General features: G+C 39.7%; 1 protein-coding gene and 1 pseudogene across 1 annotated transcript; both read right to left on the bottom strand.

Moving 5' to 3' along the window:
* Positions 1–609: 609 nt before the first annotated feature.
* LOC148160889 (olfactory receptor 8A1-like) lies at positions 610–1,808 on the bottom strand (annotated as a pseudogene).
* A 1,346-nt stretch (positions 1,809–3,154) lies between these two features.
* LOC106909407 (olfactory receptor 6N2-like) lies at positions 3,155–4,081 on the bottom strand. The gene has a single exon (XM_014975761.2). The coding sequence runs from the start codon at positions 4,079–4,081 to the stop codon at positions 3,155–3,157; it is 927 nt and encodes a 308-aa protein (XP_014831247.2).
* Between the last annotated feature and the right edge of the window lie 10,408 nt (positions 4,082–14,489).

Here is a 14,489-nt window from a genome sequence, read left to right as displayed (position 1 = left end):
TGCAACCCATGACTCATTAAATCTGCAAGCGACTTTAGAAAAAAACAAGCCCAAAGCTGCTTATAATAATCAGACTTTGTGACCGAAACTCAAAATAGTTCCTGTTTTTCCACCAACAAAATGCGCATCTCCCTCCATTGTTTACATTTCTGTCGCTGCTGACACTGCCGCATAGAAACGGTGGTCACTCTCCAAGACGCGCAGAGGAAATACAATTACAAAAGAAAATAGTAACGCAAAGTGATTTCGATAAGTAACTGTAGTCTGACTGCTGGGTTTGAAACAGCAACGCGTTAGATTACTCGTTGCTGAAAAAAGTGGTCCGACGTCAGTAACACGTTACTGACATCACTGCCCAACTTCACTCTGAAGTTGTTCTTGTATATTTAATAACATAATGATTTTTAAAGTATTTTAACGATTATACTGGAGGATTAAAAAACACAAACTTTAGACACAAAACGAATCACAATATCTACAAGAAAATCGCTCATTCTTTTAGAGTTTACAACAGACACACTGGAAAGCTACATTAAATGCAGAGAGATTTAAAATACATCAAATGCTTTCTGAAATACACCACAGATTTACTTAACGCGTTCATCCCTTTTATATAAAAACCAAACCTGTGCAGCATGTAAAATGTGCGACTGTTTCTTAACTGTGTCAGTCTCAACCCGTAGATCAGAGGGTTGATAATTGGTGGAATGACAAGAAAATCAATTGACATGAAATTCTGCACGTTTTCTGACAACTCCTTTGAGCCAAATCTCATGTACAGCAAATCAAACAACAAAGATCCACTAAAAATCACCAAAGTGAGCAAATGTGGCAAACACGTCTGCATGAATTTATTTCTGTTCTCTCTGGACGTTTTGCAGGATTTGACTAGAAAAGCATAAGACCAAAGAATGAAAAGTCCATGACCAACATAAAACGTGTAATTAAAAGCAGGAACAACAACCTGAGCAACTGAGGGAGAACAAGCCAGCTTAGAAATCAACCAGTTCACACAGTAGATCTTTGATATGTGGGATCCACATAACCTTGATGTTAATGTTGTCCCTGTGCTGACAACCATTAGGTAACATGGAGTAATCCAAGCAAAACATGTATAAACAACAACCCTTTTTTTAGTCATCATAGAGTGGTAAACCAGCGGACGACATATAGCCACATATCTGTCATAAGACATTAAAGCGAGCAAAGATATGTCAGCACAGACGGAGGAGTGAATCACAAAACCCTGCAGGAAACATCCAGGAACAGAAATTAAATGTCTGGTGGACAGGAGGTCATGGAGGAATTTGGAATAAAATCCTGCAGTCCCATAAAGTCCATTGATGCACAGATTACAGAGGAAGATGTACATTGGTTCATGGAGGTTTTTATCCATGATAATTGTCACGATTGTCAGATTCACCAACCAAATCACACAGTAACACAGCAAGGTGAGCAGAAAGAGAGTGACTCTGTGGCTGAATGTGCCACTGAACCCTGACAGAGTAAACATGGAGATCACTGAAACATTATCCATCACAGCAGATGCGTTCAACATGCCTCTGCACATTACAAGTCGAATCAACAGCCTGACTCTTTTCATCTGTGATGTTGCCAGTAGTTCACACTGCGCAGTGACGAGTTTCACAGAAGGTGTAGGCATCAGGTGACTCGGGATGGAACAGCCCAAAAAAAAAAAACACATCTACCACAACAGTTACTGTTGCCTCGTTAAGTACAGTGTTTGGATGTCTCATCTTACAGAAGATTCTGGACCAAATACTTACTCATCCAAGTGATTCAAGTATCGGGAGTTGCTTGGTTTCCATTTGTGTTGTTTTTAAAAATTAACTGCTTGGCCCTTTTACTAACTGAGGTTCTCTGCATATTGGTGACTCAAACTTGTCTTTCTTGAACCAAAGCTAATGGCTGGATTAATGACAGCAGAGCATAGGTCAGCATGCCATGCCGTCCAGCTTGATTGGCTCAGGCAGAGGTTTAAGGCCTCTGTCAACACTCTGCAACGCTCCATGTGGTTGAGTCCTGGAGAGATGATTGAAGAGGCTGTTGCTTCTTTATTGATCATAGTAATAAAAGAATAAACAAAGTTACATATTAATAAAATAATTTAAAACAAAAGCAAAAGAACAACAGTAGTAAAGTATATTTACACCTGGACACCCGTCTTACATCTGTAGCATCATCCAGTGAATTACTATTCATGTTTTAATGTCTTTATTAGTGTTTTCCATCCCATTCATAATTGCATGCCTATATAAGCAAGTAAGCAAGGGCATGCTATTCGCACAGGCTCATCTTTAACATGTTAAAAATTATTTAATAAATTTACCATAATGCAGTAATATTTGACGGCTTCATTAACAACATAAGTTATTTCTCATGTTGACATGCAGTGATGACCATCCTCAAACAGTTTTATGTTTGGACATCGATTGATTTCCATGCTTATTAACTCGAGTTTCACTCCATGTACTGATATACAAAAGCTTTTTGCAGGACTGAGGGAAAAAATGGTTCTGATTGAAGGTACAGGCCCCTGATTTACTTGGATATACAGCTCTGGAAAAAATTAAGAAACCACTTTAAATGATCGGTTTCTCTCATTTGACTTTTTATAGGTACATGTTTGAGTAAAATTAACATTGTTCTTTTTTTTTCTATGAACTTCTGACAACACTTCTCTGAAATGCCAAGCAAAGATTTAACATTTATTTGCAGAAAATGAGAAATGGGCAAAATAACAAAAAGATGGCGAGCTTTCAGACCTCAAATAATGCAAAGAAAACAAGTTCAACAACAATACTAATGTTTTAACTCAGGAAGAGTTCAGAAATCAATATCTGGAGGAAAACCCAGGAGGTTTTCAATGTGGTTCAGTGCAGTGGGCTCTTAGTTATTTCCAGATCTGTGTATCGCATTAAATGTGAATAAAACCGGCCGTTTATATTCACTATGTGTGCATGAAAACATGAGTTTGTATTAACTGAAGGATAGAAGTTTGTCGAATAAACTGAATCACTAATGGATTAAATTAGTTTCCTGTAATGATCTGGGCAAATTTTAACCATCATCAATCATCAGTCGTTAGGTTTTGTTTCCTGATGCGTTTCCACAATATGTTTAGTGTACATGGTCATCTTTTATGGAAAAATAAAGCTAAAATGTGCCTCCTGATGTCTGGCAGCTTGAGGCCGTACACAAGAGGATTCAGAACTGGAGGGATGACGACAAACTCAAAGGATAAAATAACAGCAACAAATGGATTTATGTCCTCCAGGTTGTATCGACTCAAGGCGATATCACAAAATCCAGCGATGGAATAAATCATAAAAGAAACAATATGTGGTAGGCAACTCTGCAACACTTTACCCTTGAACTCCATTGACTTTTTCCAGCATACAATTAGGATCCATAAGTAGGTGTAAAGCACATAAAAGAGCGGGAGAAAGACTGTAGTGATGGTCAGAAGCATTCCTAAAACATTATTGAGAGCTGTGCTGACACATGATAATTTCACCACATTCCAGTTGGCACAAAACACCTTCTGGATCTCATTACCACACAGAGGAAGGCGGGAAGACATCAGTATTACTGCCGTAAGATTCAGAGCTGGAAAGATCCAGGCCAGAACCGACAGCAGAACAACAGCTCTGGACGTCATCTTTCTGTGATAATGTAAAGGATGACACACGGCGACGTATCTGTCGTACGCCATGATGCTCAGGATGGTCAGCTCGTTGGAGCCGTACGTGTAGATAACATAAATCTGAGTAAAACAAGCCAGTGGAGAAATCAAATGGACATCAGAGAGCAGGTCCTTGAGAAACCTGGGGAAGAATCCAGCAGAACCGTACAGTGAGTTGACTGATAACAAGGCGATGAATAAATACATGGGTTGATGCAACGCGCTGTAGTGGGAAATCACCAGGATCATCAGCAGATTGGCGCAGACGATGAAGCTGTAGAGCAGCAAGCAGAAGGTGAAAGCTGCAAAGCGGTAGTGTCCAATGTTCACAAACATGGTGAGGTTGAAGTAAAACGGCAAGGAGACGTTTCCCATTTCAGCTATGCATCAAAAATAACAAATCTACATCAACAGAAAACACCAGATAAGTCAGGCAACACATCAGTAGTTCCGTCCTTTACAACAGGATTTGATGAGCCTGTTTCAGCCGGAGCTGAAGAGTTGTGAACATAACAAAGGAGATGGATGAGTCTTTATCATCGACTGGCTTTGACGTCATTCTCTTCTTTCTACTCTGGAGAATTAGCAGCCAAGGCAACACTTTAATTTAGATTAACGTGGCAGTTTACACATCAGCTGTTTAAGCTGACCTTAGATACAACTATGGATTAAATACAAAGTACTGCATAGTAAATAAATAAATGGTTTTCCATTTTTTTCCAAATCAAAACCTGAATTTGAGAGACGGGGCCTCAAACTCATTTTTATTTTGGGCCGTATAAAGATCATTAATGTTTTCAAGGGCCAGTTGTCTCAGTATGTATTAATAAAAAAACGTGAAAATATTAATTATCAGCTGCCTACATTCAATAAGTACTTATTGGAATTAAATAATATTGAACATCTTTTCACACTGATCAGTTCCTCCAGGATTTTGTGATTGTTTTGGTGATTTTTCCCAATAAAAGTAACTGATTTTGAGGTTCTAATTTAGAAATGTTTGCACTTATTTATGACAGTAAATTTGACTTTTTGTTACTCGCTGTATCGATTATAACTTGGCATCAAACAAGGCTGAGGCAGCAGGGTAAAATTAAAGAAATACTGCCACCTGCAGGTGGGAGGTAACAGTCACTTAACCCAAATTTATTTGACCATTTTTGGGAAATCTTTGCAAAAATAAAAATCATAATTATGCATTGATGCTAAAAAAAAATGCAGCGTTTTTTCATTTTGAGTTAATTCCTGTATTTGTAAAAATAAAATAAAATAAAAAAACTGGGGAAACTGATTGATGTAATCTGGTGTCTAGAGGGCCACATAAAAAGCTATGGTGGGCCAGATTTGGCCCCGGGGCCTTGATTTGGACACGTGGTACAGAGAGTTGACCTTTGTGTACTTTTATTTAATTTTAAATGGAGTTGTTCTGTCAGAGTAACATTAGTGAGAAAACATAATCATGATCAGGTTATTGAATAAATCAAATCAATCAATCAAATTTTATTTGTATAGCACATTTCAGCAGCAAGGCATTTCAAAGTGCTTTACATAATTAAAATAAAAACAGTATGTGACATTGAATAAACAGTGAGAAAGAGAGAGACATTTTGAAAAAGATTAAAAAAAGATAAAAACATTACAGTGTGAAAGAGAAATAAAAAGTTAATAACTAGATGAAAAAGTAAAGATAAAAACATCAAAGACATCAAAACCCACACTCTAACCATAAGCAACTCTAAACAGGTGGGTTTTAAGTTGAGATTTAAAGCCACCCAGTGTTTCAGCTGTTTTACAGTTTTCTGGAAGTTTGTTCCAAATCTGTGGTGCTTAGAAACTGAATGCTGCTTCTCCTCGTTTGGTTCTGGTTCTGGGGATGCAGAGCAGACCAGAACCAGAAGATCTGAGGGGTCTAGACTGTTGGTACAGCAATAACAGATCTTTAAGGTATTGTGGTGCTAAACCGTTCAGTGATTTATAAACTAACAACAGTATTTTAAAGTCTATTCTTTGAGCTACAGGGAGCCAGTGTAGGGACTTTAAAACTGGTGTTATGTGCTCTATCTTCCTGGTTTTAGTGAGAACGCAAGCAGCAGCGTTCTGGATCAGCTGCAGCTGTTTGATTGATTTGTTAGTCAGACAAGAAGAAAAAACTAAAGAATAACTTAAGCTAACCAGAGCTAACTAGCCTCTTAGCAAAGGAAGAGATCATGGGGTCCTCAGAAGTTCTGGTGCCCCCCAATAATGCCTGATTATTTTTACATTCTTTTTATTTCTGACGGTGTTGACAAAAACTAGGGACAAATTTCAATGGAGTTGGAAAATATATAAAAATGATTTTTAATTCAATTTATTGATGCCTCTATAATTATTTATATGATTACTTATACTTAATTGTCACAATATATAATTTTAGTATTTCTTTAATTGTTTTAAACTGTTAAATGTATTGAGTTCTGCTCCTGGACAAGGGCTTTTACAGACATCATCCACCGACTACAATGTTTAAAATAAAAAAATATTCAGCAAACACCAGGAAAATATACATTGTTGTGCTCACATGACCCAGGTTAGTTGAGTCAGATATTTGAAAAAATTATATTTTGTGTATATTTTATTCAAATGTTGTGCTTTATCCATAGGACCTGTTTTGTCCCTATCCTCAAGAATCACTGTAATAATACAGCACCTTAAGCTTGTTAACAAGTAGCCTGTAGGCCACTGATGTTGTTGTCTATCAGCTACGTAGATTCATTTTGCCCCCCACCCCCGTCAAACTCGTCTGGAGCCGGCACTGGTCCGTAGTTCTCTAGATAAGAGATGAGCGCTGAACAAGCAGCCGTGTATTTTGCCACCTGGGCAGGGTGTCAAATTACGCAGTTAAAATTCTGACCCGGGAGTGAATTTACAAAGACGATCACCTGATGTCTTGAAAGGTCAGTCTCTCCCGTGTAACGTGATACCGGACATGTCCGGTCAGCAACTAAATTTGTTGTTTACGAAGTGTGTTTTATAAAACTACAACATGTCCTATAGACCTTTAACTTTCGTCAACTGTTTTTAAATAGCTATAAAACCATAACATTTAGGGCAAAACTTGTATATGGGAATGTTTTCGAAGGATTAAAGACTCCTCTTGCGGACAAGTAAAAAACAAAAAAAGTCTCCGACCACACATCTGGTGGTCGTAGACGTCTGGTGGCTGCTTCTGTGGCTGGTCTGAAACAGCCGCAAAACACGTGATTAGTGATCCACTGTAAAAAAAAAAAAAAAAAACTGTAAAAAAAACTGGTAAATGTACCGTAGAAATTTGAAGGAATTTTTTCCGGTTTTAGTTTTACAGGTATTTCTACTGTATTTTCAATTTTACGCATTGCATCATGGGAACAAGAACCTTCGCGAAGCGCGAAAACTGGTCAGACAACATTTCAAGCTCCCTAGCCGGACCCTGCAACATATATATCTTTTGGACTTTGGTTGGATTAAGAGTTGGAGTTGCCTTTCTGCCACCTCCCTGGTAAAGTAAAATAAATAAGAGCACTTTCTTTTCTATGAATAATATTTTGAAATATTTGTAGTTGACTTCAGGAGTCTCACGATAATTTATACCTTTTTTTTTTAACAATGCTGCGTTTGCTTGTGTATTATAAAAGTAAAACACGGTGACTGCTGTACTACTATTATTTATTTATTTTACCGAACTCAAAGTACCGGCCATTTTTTCAAGTCAAACTGAACTGGGCGCGTGAAAGGTAACCGTTCATGGCGTCATGCTACTTGTGTCTCAATCCTGCTTTTTAAAAAATGTCAAGCTGCAGTTGTCTTATTTGCTAAACATGATTTGATGTCCCGGTTGTTAACATAAAAGCAGGTGGCCATTTAACTTAGGTAAATATACTTTCGATGTCAAGTTTGGGGTTTTAGAATATGGAAAATGTCGCCTGGAGTAGGGAGTAGTTGGAGGTGGTGGTGGGGAGTAGGGGGGGAGGGGGGGAGTGTGGTCGAACGACGAACGAACGTAAACTGGGACCGGGGGGAGCGGGAGCAGCCGTTAGACCAGGGGACGGACGAACGAACGTAATGGGGGCGGAGGGAAACCGTTCGAGGGGACGACCTTAAGACTGGGGTGGGGACGGCTCGTGTTTCAGTTAGCGTTAAATTTGTTGCATGTTCGGTGCTCTAATCAGGCATGTTGAGATTAGGTTAGGTTGATAAACTGTTACAGTGGGTCAGAAGCTTCTTGCCTCATATAAATTGTAAGTCAGTGGATGGTACATACAGATAGTTAATTTTCCTGTTTCTGAAATAGGAATAAACATCACTGAGAGTAAATAAGTGACTTTTGCACACACAAAAAAATGCCTGCTTGCAAACTCATTATTGGTTATTGTAGCTTAGCTTAAAAACTATATAACTAGTACTAGGGATGTGCCGATCAGGTTTTTTTCCTGCCGATACCGATCACCCATGAGGGCCGATACCGATCACCGATACCGATCACATAATTATTATTATTTTTATTTATTTTTTTTATCATAAACACTACCGGTTACATTATGTGGAAAAAGGAACCATGAATTCACCTTAATTTAGACAAAAACTTGTTTTTAATAACTTTTTTCAAGAAGAAAACTAAACAAAACAGGCATTGTGCAAATTGTACTGCTGTTGATAATACTATCTTTAACAGACTAATAACATATGAAGGCTCTGAAGAGGCTAAATAATACAAAGAGCCAAAACAGGATCCATTACAATAAACAATCCAGAGTTACTGAATGAAAACTTCCTGATAGCAAGGCGGCTAGCTGATTACTGCTAGCTCTGAGTGGCTGTTTCTGACTGAGCGGAGTAATTATGCAGATCAGGGAGGAGATCGATTATTTTTTTTAGAGATTATCTGTCTCATGTTAGGACAGCGAAAGTTTTAATACGTATATAAAATGTATTTTTTATGTTAGATGCTGCAGCTTTAAGCAGGTTCGGTGTGAGAGTCACTACCAGGTGGAGCAGAAGCGAAGCTCCGTCTGTGAAATATTACTACCTGTAGCGTAGCAGCGGTTCAACAGCGAGAGCAGAACCAGCGTCTTACATCGCAGCTCGAAGACTTAAATAATTTTGCGGGTTATTTGTTTAGCTTTCTGACCGTCATGCTAATCCGGGTGAGTGTTTGTAGCTGTGCGCTGCTTTACTTGCTGTCTGATTCTCCTTATGTCTTTTTTACTGCAGTGAGCCTTGATGTAGCCAATCTCCGTCAAGTATGGCATTGTTTTTATGTCGTATTAGCTTCGTTGTGTTGATGCACTTTGACTGCTTCAATTTTCCGCCGCAACACGCAAACTTCCCCATTCACTCAGTGCGTTATAGTTACACATCGCTCTGGATTTGTTGCTGCGCGTTTGTGCAGAGTGAAGGAAAGAGGAGACCAGCTGCACAGGTAGGCTGCGAAATGAGATGATCGGTATCGGCAACAAGAGCCAATGATCACCGATCACCGATCATGCATGTTAGCGTGTCAATCACAAACTCTTGTGGTGCTGCTCATCCCACTTCTCCCCGATCTCTTGCGTTTGGCTATGCTACAGCTAACGGAACCTGTCATGAATGTTGAGGTTAGTTATCATGGACACCGATGACAGTGGATAAATGGTTTTCCTGTAATGGTAAATTGATTGACAGCGCTAAGACTCTCCTCCTGTTTCTGATTGGTTGTTTTTGGTTGGGAGTGGTGAATTTCTTCAGATGGAAATAGTAGCTCAGGGAGAGTGGAGGAGTTTATTTTCACAAATTATACATAACATAAAATCATGACATGGTGACTTTATTTTAACTAATATGTAAAAATTAGTGTATGTTTTTATTTTCTCAAGAAAATATTTGTGTACTTGTGTATGTTAGGGGTGCACCAATAAATCTTCCCCAAATCCTTAATTTTGAAGATTGGTGATCCGCCAGTACATGTGAAGGTGATTTCATCCACTGATCTTATCTACCTCAGCAAAGATCTAAAAATCAACCACTTTCCTCTCCTGTTAGAGACATTTGACTGATAGACCGGCCCACCAGGTCATGTCTCCATGTTTGCAGTTATCAATAGTCACCCCACTGTTGCCAACCCACTGACGTTTTGCTGCGTTTAGCAATATTCAGACAAGACAATCAGTATCGGCCAAAATCAGAATTGACAAGTCAGAGTTTTAAAGATTGGCCAGAAATCTGCAATTGACACAATCCTAGTGTAAATTTTTTTTATGTCAGAATTCATCAAAATTACTCAATGTTTGTGAAAGAGCTATTAGCAATTGGTGAGACGCTGATGAGCAAGGTGATGTGCTGCTGTAATGTAATTTAGAAAAAGTAAGTTTCTGTGTTAAACTTGAATATCCATTCTCTTTTTTTTAGAGTTTTTCTGGGCTCAAACCCTGAACGAGGTCGACTGACACGTCGCCGACGAAGGTGAAGAAGCAGCTCTGCATTCCAACCAGATGGCTCAATTCCCTTAATGAACTGAATGACTGGGAATCCATGGAAAATTTGAGCCTTTTGAAGTTTAAATGTGATTGATCTCATCAAACCTGGTGCACCAGGAACCTTTGCAAAGCACAAGAACTGGTCAGAACATTTCAAGCTCTTGGTAACTGGACCTAAGAGTTGGATTAACCTTTTTTTTGCAGAACATAAACATAAAATGGACTGTTTTGTTATGTTCACAGCGACTAGAGGTAATGAGAGCACACACTCATGAATCCAGTGTGTTCCACTGTCATTGGCATTAGGCTGTGTTTATGTATTTGATTTTTAACTGAATATTTATACCTGTATTTCATAAAAAAATTATTTTGAAGTATGTTGGTCCTGTTTACAACTATGATTTTCATGATCCAAAGCAATTTTTGTATGTTCCATGTTAATTAACAAAATTGTTTATTTGATTTCAAAGACTAGAGTCAAGACTGCTTTACATTTAATTTATAAGTTGAAAGTTTGTATAGTTAAATACAATAAATTAGTTGTGATGTTCAGAAGATAAACATTAGCAAGCTCAAGAATATGTTTAGCTCTTAATGTATAATAGCAAAGGTTAGTTATAAAGACTAGATGACATCAATTTGGTCTTAAATTGCAAAATAAAGTCTGCAAATTGTAGAATGGTTTCATTTTTATATCACTTTGCATGAGCTACTTTCAAACTCAGTGTTTTGTGTTTTACAACTACATTTCCTGTGGACTTAGAAATTAGTTTTGTTTCAAAGTTATGTTAAGAATATATTAAATACATTAACTTTAATATATTTGACTCTATAATTAACATGTTATAAAATACAGACTTCAATGGCTTGGAAGACAAAAGTATTTGGAAATGTCCAAGGTTTTTAAAAAAAGTTTGTGAATATATCAAGACAGAGTAAAAAGACAAAATTTCAGTTTTGGGTTGACAAAATATTGGTAAATTTGACATAAACTGTTAAATTATGGAAAATATTTTGATGGAAATTCTGGATGAAAAAAAACAGAAAATGTCCTGGTAACTTTTTGCAGGATATTTTCAGTTTTTTTTTTTTACAGAATTTCCCTCAAAAATTTCCTGTGATTTAACAGTATTTTAGTTAACATTTTTTCCGTAAAAAAACTGGAAAATGTCCTGGTAATTTTTTGCCAGTACATTTTCGGTTTTTTTACAAAATTTCCAGCAAATTTTTTTCCGTAATTTAACAGATTTTTTTCCGTAATTTAACAGTTTTCTATGTTTAAAATTTAACATATATAAACTGTTAAATTATGGGAAAAAATCTGTTAAATTACGGAAAAATTTCTGCCGGAAATTCCGTAAAAAAACAAAATGTACTGGCAAAAAATTACCAGGACATTTTCCTGTTTTTTTACGGAATTTTTTTTTACTGTGTGGGTAGGATCGTCAGGTGCCTAACAGTCATGCTTTTGGATTTTGGGAGGAAGCCGGAGTACCCGGAGAGAACCCATGCATGTATGGGGAGAACATGCAAACTCCATGCAGTTACTATGAAACCCTGGAAGTCAGACAGGAGACCAACAGGACTAATTATGAAGCCCTGGAGGTCAGACCGGAGACCAACGAGACTAGCTATGAAGCGTTGGAGGTCAGGCAGGAGACCGACAGGACTCGCTATGAAGCCCTGGAGAAGTGTATTGCTTATTGCATTTTCAAAAGTGTAGTGGAGAAGTCTCCGACCACACGTCTGAATACAGGTGGCTGCTTCTGTGGCTGTGGCTGGTCTGAAACAACCGCAAAACACGTGATTAGTGATCCCATGGGTAGGATCGTCAGGTGCCTAACAGTCATGCTTTTGGATTTTGGGAGGAAGCCGGAGTACCCGGAGAGAACCCACGCATGTATGGGAGAACATGCAAACTCTACTATGAAGCCCTGGAGAAGTGTATTGCTTACTGCATTTTCAAAAGTGTAGTGGAGAAGTCTCCGACCACACCTCTGGTGGTCGTAGACGTCTGGTGGCTGCTTCTGTGGCTGTGGCTGGTCTGAAACAGCCGCAAAACACGTGATTAGTGATGTGATTAGTGATCCCATGGGTAGGATCGTCAGGTGCCTAACAGTCATGCTTTTGGACTTTGGGAGGAAGCCGGAGTACCCGGAGAGAACCCACGCATGTATGGGGAGAACATGCAAACTCCATGCAGTTACTATGAAGCGTTGGCGGTCGGGCAGGAGACCGACAGGACTCGCTATGAAGCCCTGGAAGTCAGACAGGGTGCCTAACAGTCATGTTAGGATGGGTAGGATTGTCAGGTGCCTAACAGTCATGTTAGGATGGGTAGGATTGTCAGGTGCCTAACAGTCATGTTAGGATGGGTAGGATCGTCAGGTGCCTAACAGTCATGCTTTTGGACTTTGGGAGGAAGCCGGAGTACCCGGAGAGAACCCACGCATGCATGGGGAGAACATGCAAACTCCATGCAGTTACTATCAAGCCCTGGAAGTCAGAAAGGAGACCAACGGGACTTGCTATGAAGCGTTGGAGAAGTATATTGCTTATTGCATTTTCAAAAGTGAGTGGAGAAGGCTCCGACCACACATCTGGTGGTGAATTACTACTGGCTGCTATTTCTGCTGCTTCTCTGTGTCCCTCAGCGTTTTCTTCAACTGTTCCACTTCAAGCTGCAGGTTTTGTATATACGCTCAAAGATGGTGCCTTTCTTCTCCAAGGTAGTGTGTTCCTCCTCCAAGGCGGTGTTAATTTCCTCCACGTAAGTACTTTTCTGCTCCAAAGCGATGCTTCTTACCTTCAGGGCAGTGTTTTCCTGCTCCAGGGCAGTGTTTTCCTGCTCCAGGGCAGTGTTTTCCTGCTCCAGGGCAGTGTTTTCCTGCTCCAGGGCAGTGTTTTCCTGCTCCAGGGCAGTGTTTATCTGCTCCAAGACGGCGGTTTTCTCCTCCAAGGTGGTGATGTCCTGCTCCAAGGTGGTGATTTTCTGCTCCAGAGTGGTCTTTTCCTTCTTTAAGGTGGTGTTGTCCTGCTCCAAGGTGGTTGTTTTTTGCTTCAGGGCGCTTTTTTCCTGCTCCAAGCCGGTGATTTTCTGTCTCAGGGCGGTGTTCTCCTGCTTCATTGTATTTTTTTCCTTATTCAGGATGCTGTTTTTCTGACTGAGGGTGGTGTTTAAATGCTTATAGACAGTGCCTTTCTTCTCTAGGATGGTCTTTTCCTGCTCCAAGGAAGTGTTCATTTGCTGCAAGACAGTGCTTTTCTGCTCCAGAGTGATGCTTTTGACCTTCAGGGCTGTGTTTTCCTGCTCCAGGACAGTGTTTTTCTGCTCCAGGGCAGTGTTGATCTGCTCCAAGATGTTGCTTTTCTGCTCCATAGCAGTCTTTTCCTTCTCCAGTGTGGTGTTTTTCTGCTCCAGGGTGGTGAGTTTTTGGCCAAGGGCAGTGTTTTTCTGCTCCAAGGTGGTGTTCATTTGCTCCAATGAACTTTTCTGCTTTTCTGCTCCAGAGTGATGCTTTTTACCTCCAGAGCTTTTTACCTTCAGAGCTGTGTTTTTCTGCTCCAGGGCAGTGTTGATCTGCTCCAAGATGTTGCTTTTCTGCTCCATAGCAGTCTTTTCCTTCTCCAGTGTGGTGTTGTTCTTCTCCAGGGTGGTGAGTTTTTGGCCAAGGGCAGTGTTTTTCTGCTCCAAGGTGGTGGTTTTTTGCTCCAATGAACTTTTCTGCTTTTCTGCTCCAGAGTGATGCTTTTTACCTCCAGAGCTTTTTACCTTCAGAGCTGTGTTTTCCTGCTCCAGGGCAGTGTTTTTCTGCTCCAAGATGTTGCTTTTCTGCTCCAGAGCAGTCTTCTCCTTCTCCAGTGTGGTGTTTTCCTGCTCCAGGGTGGTGATTTTCTGCTCCATAGCAGTCTTCTCCTTCTCCAGTGTGGTGTTATCCTGCTCCAGGGCAGTGTTTTTCTGCTCCAAGATGTTGCTTTTCTGCTGCAGAGTGGTCTTCTCTTTCTCCAGTGAGGTGTTGTCCTGCTCCAGGGTGGTGATTTTCTGCCCTAGGGCAGTGTTTTTCTGTTCCAAGGTGGTGGTTTTTTGCTCCAGGGCGCTTTTTTCCTGCTCCAATGCGGTGATTTTCTGCCTCAATATTTTTAATTCCACATCTTTCTCCAGAAGCAGCTTGTCTTTGTCAGATACAGGAAGCTCTACATTCCTAACTTGAGTCATCTTCTCATTATCTTTTGACGGAGCCTGTCTGTTATTGGACACCATGCTGACTTTTTTTAAGATTCCAAAGAGCTTCTCTGCCTGTCTCGTTAATGGTTCA

Source organism: Poecilia mexicana, unplaced genomic scaffold (genome assembly GCF_051168715.1).
Source record: "Poecilia mexicana isolate PSO_F unplaced genomic scaffold, ASM5116871v1 scaffold_2, whole genome shotgun sequence".
NCBI classification, from domain to species: Eukaryota; Metazoa; Chordata; class Actinopteri; order Cyprinodontiformes; family Poeciliidae; genus Poecilia; species Poecilia mexicana.
Note: the sequence above shows the minus strand (reverse complement) of the source record. Positions and strands in the feature narration are given on the sequence as shown.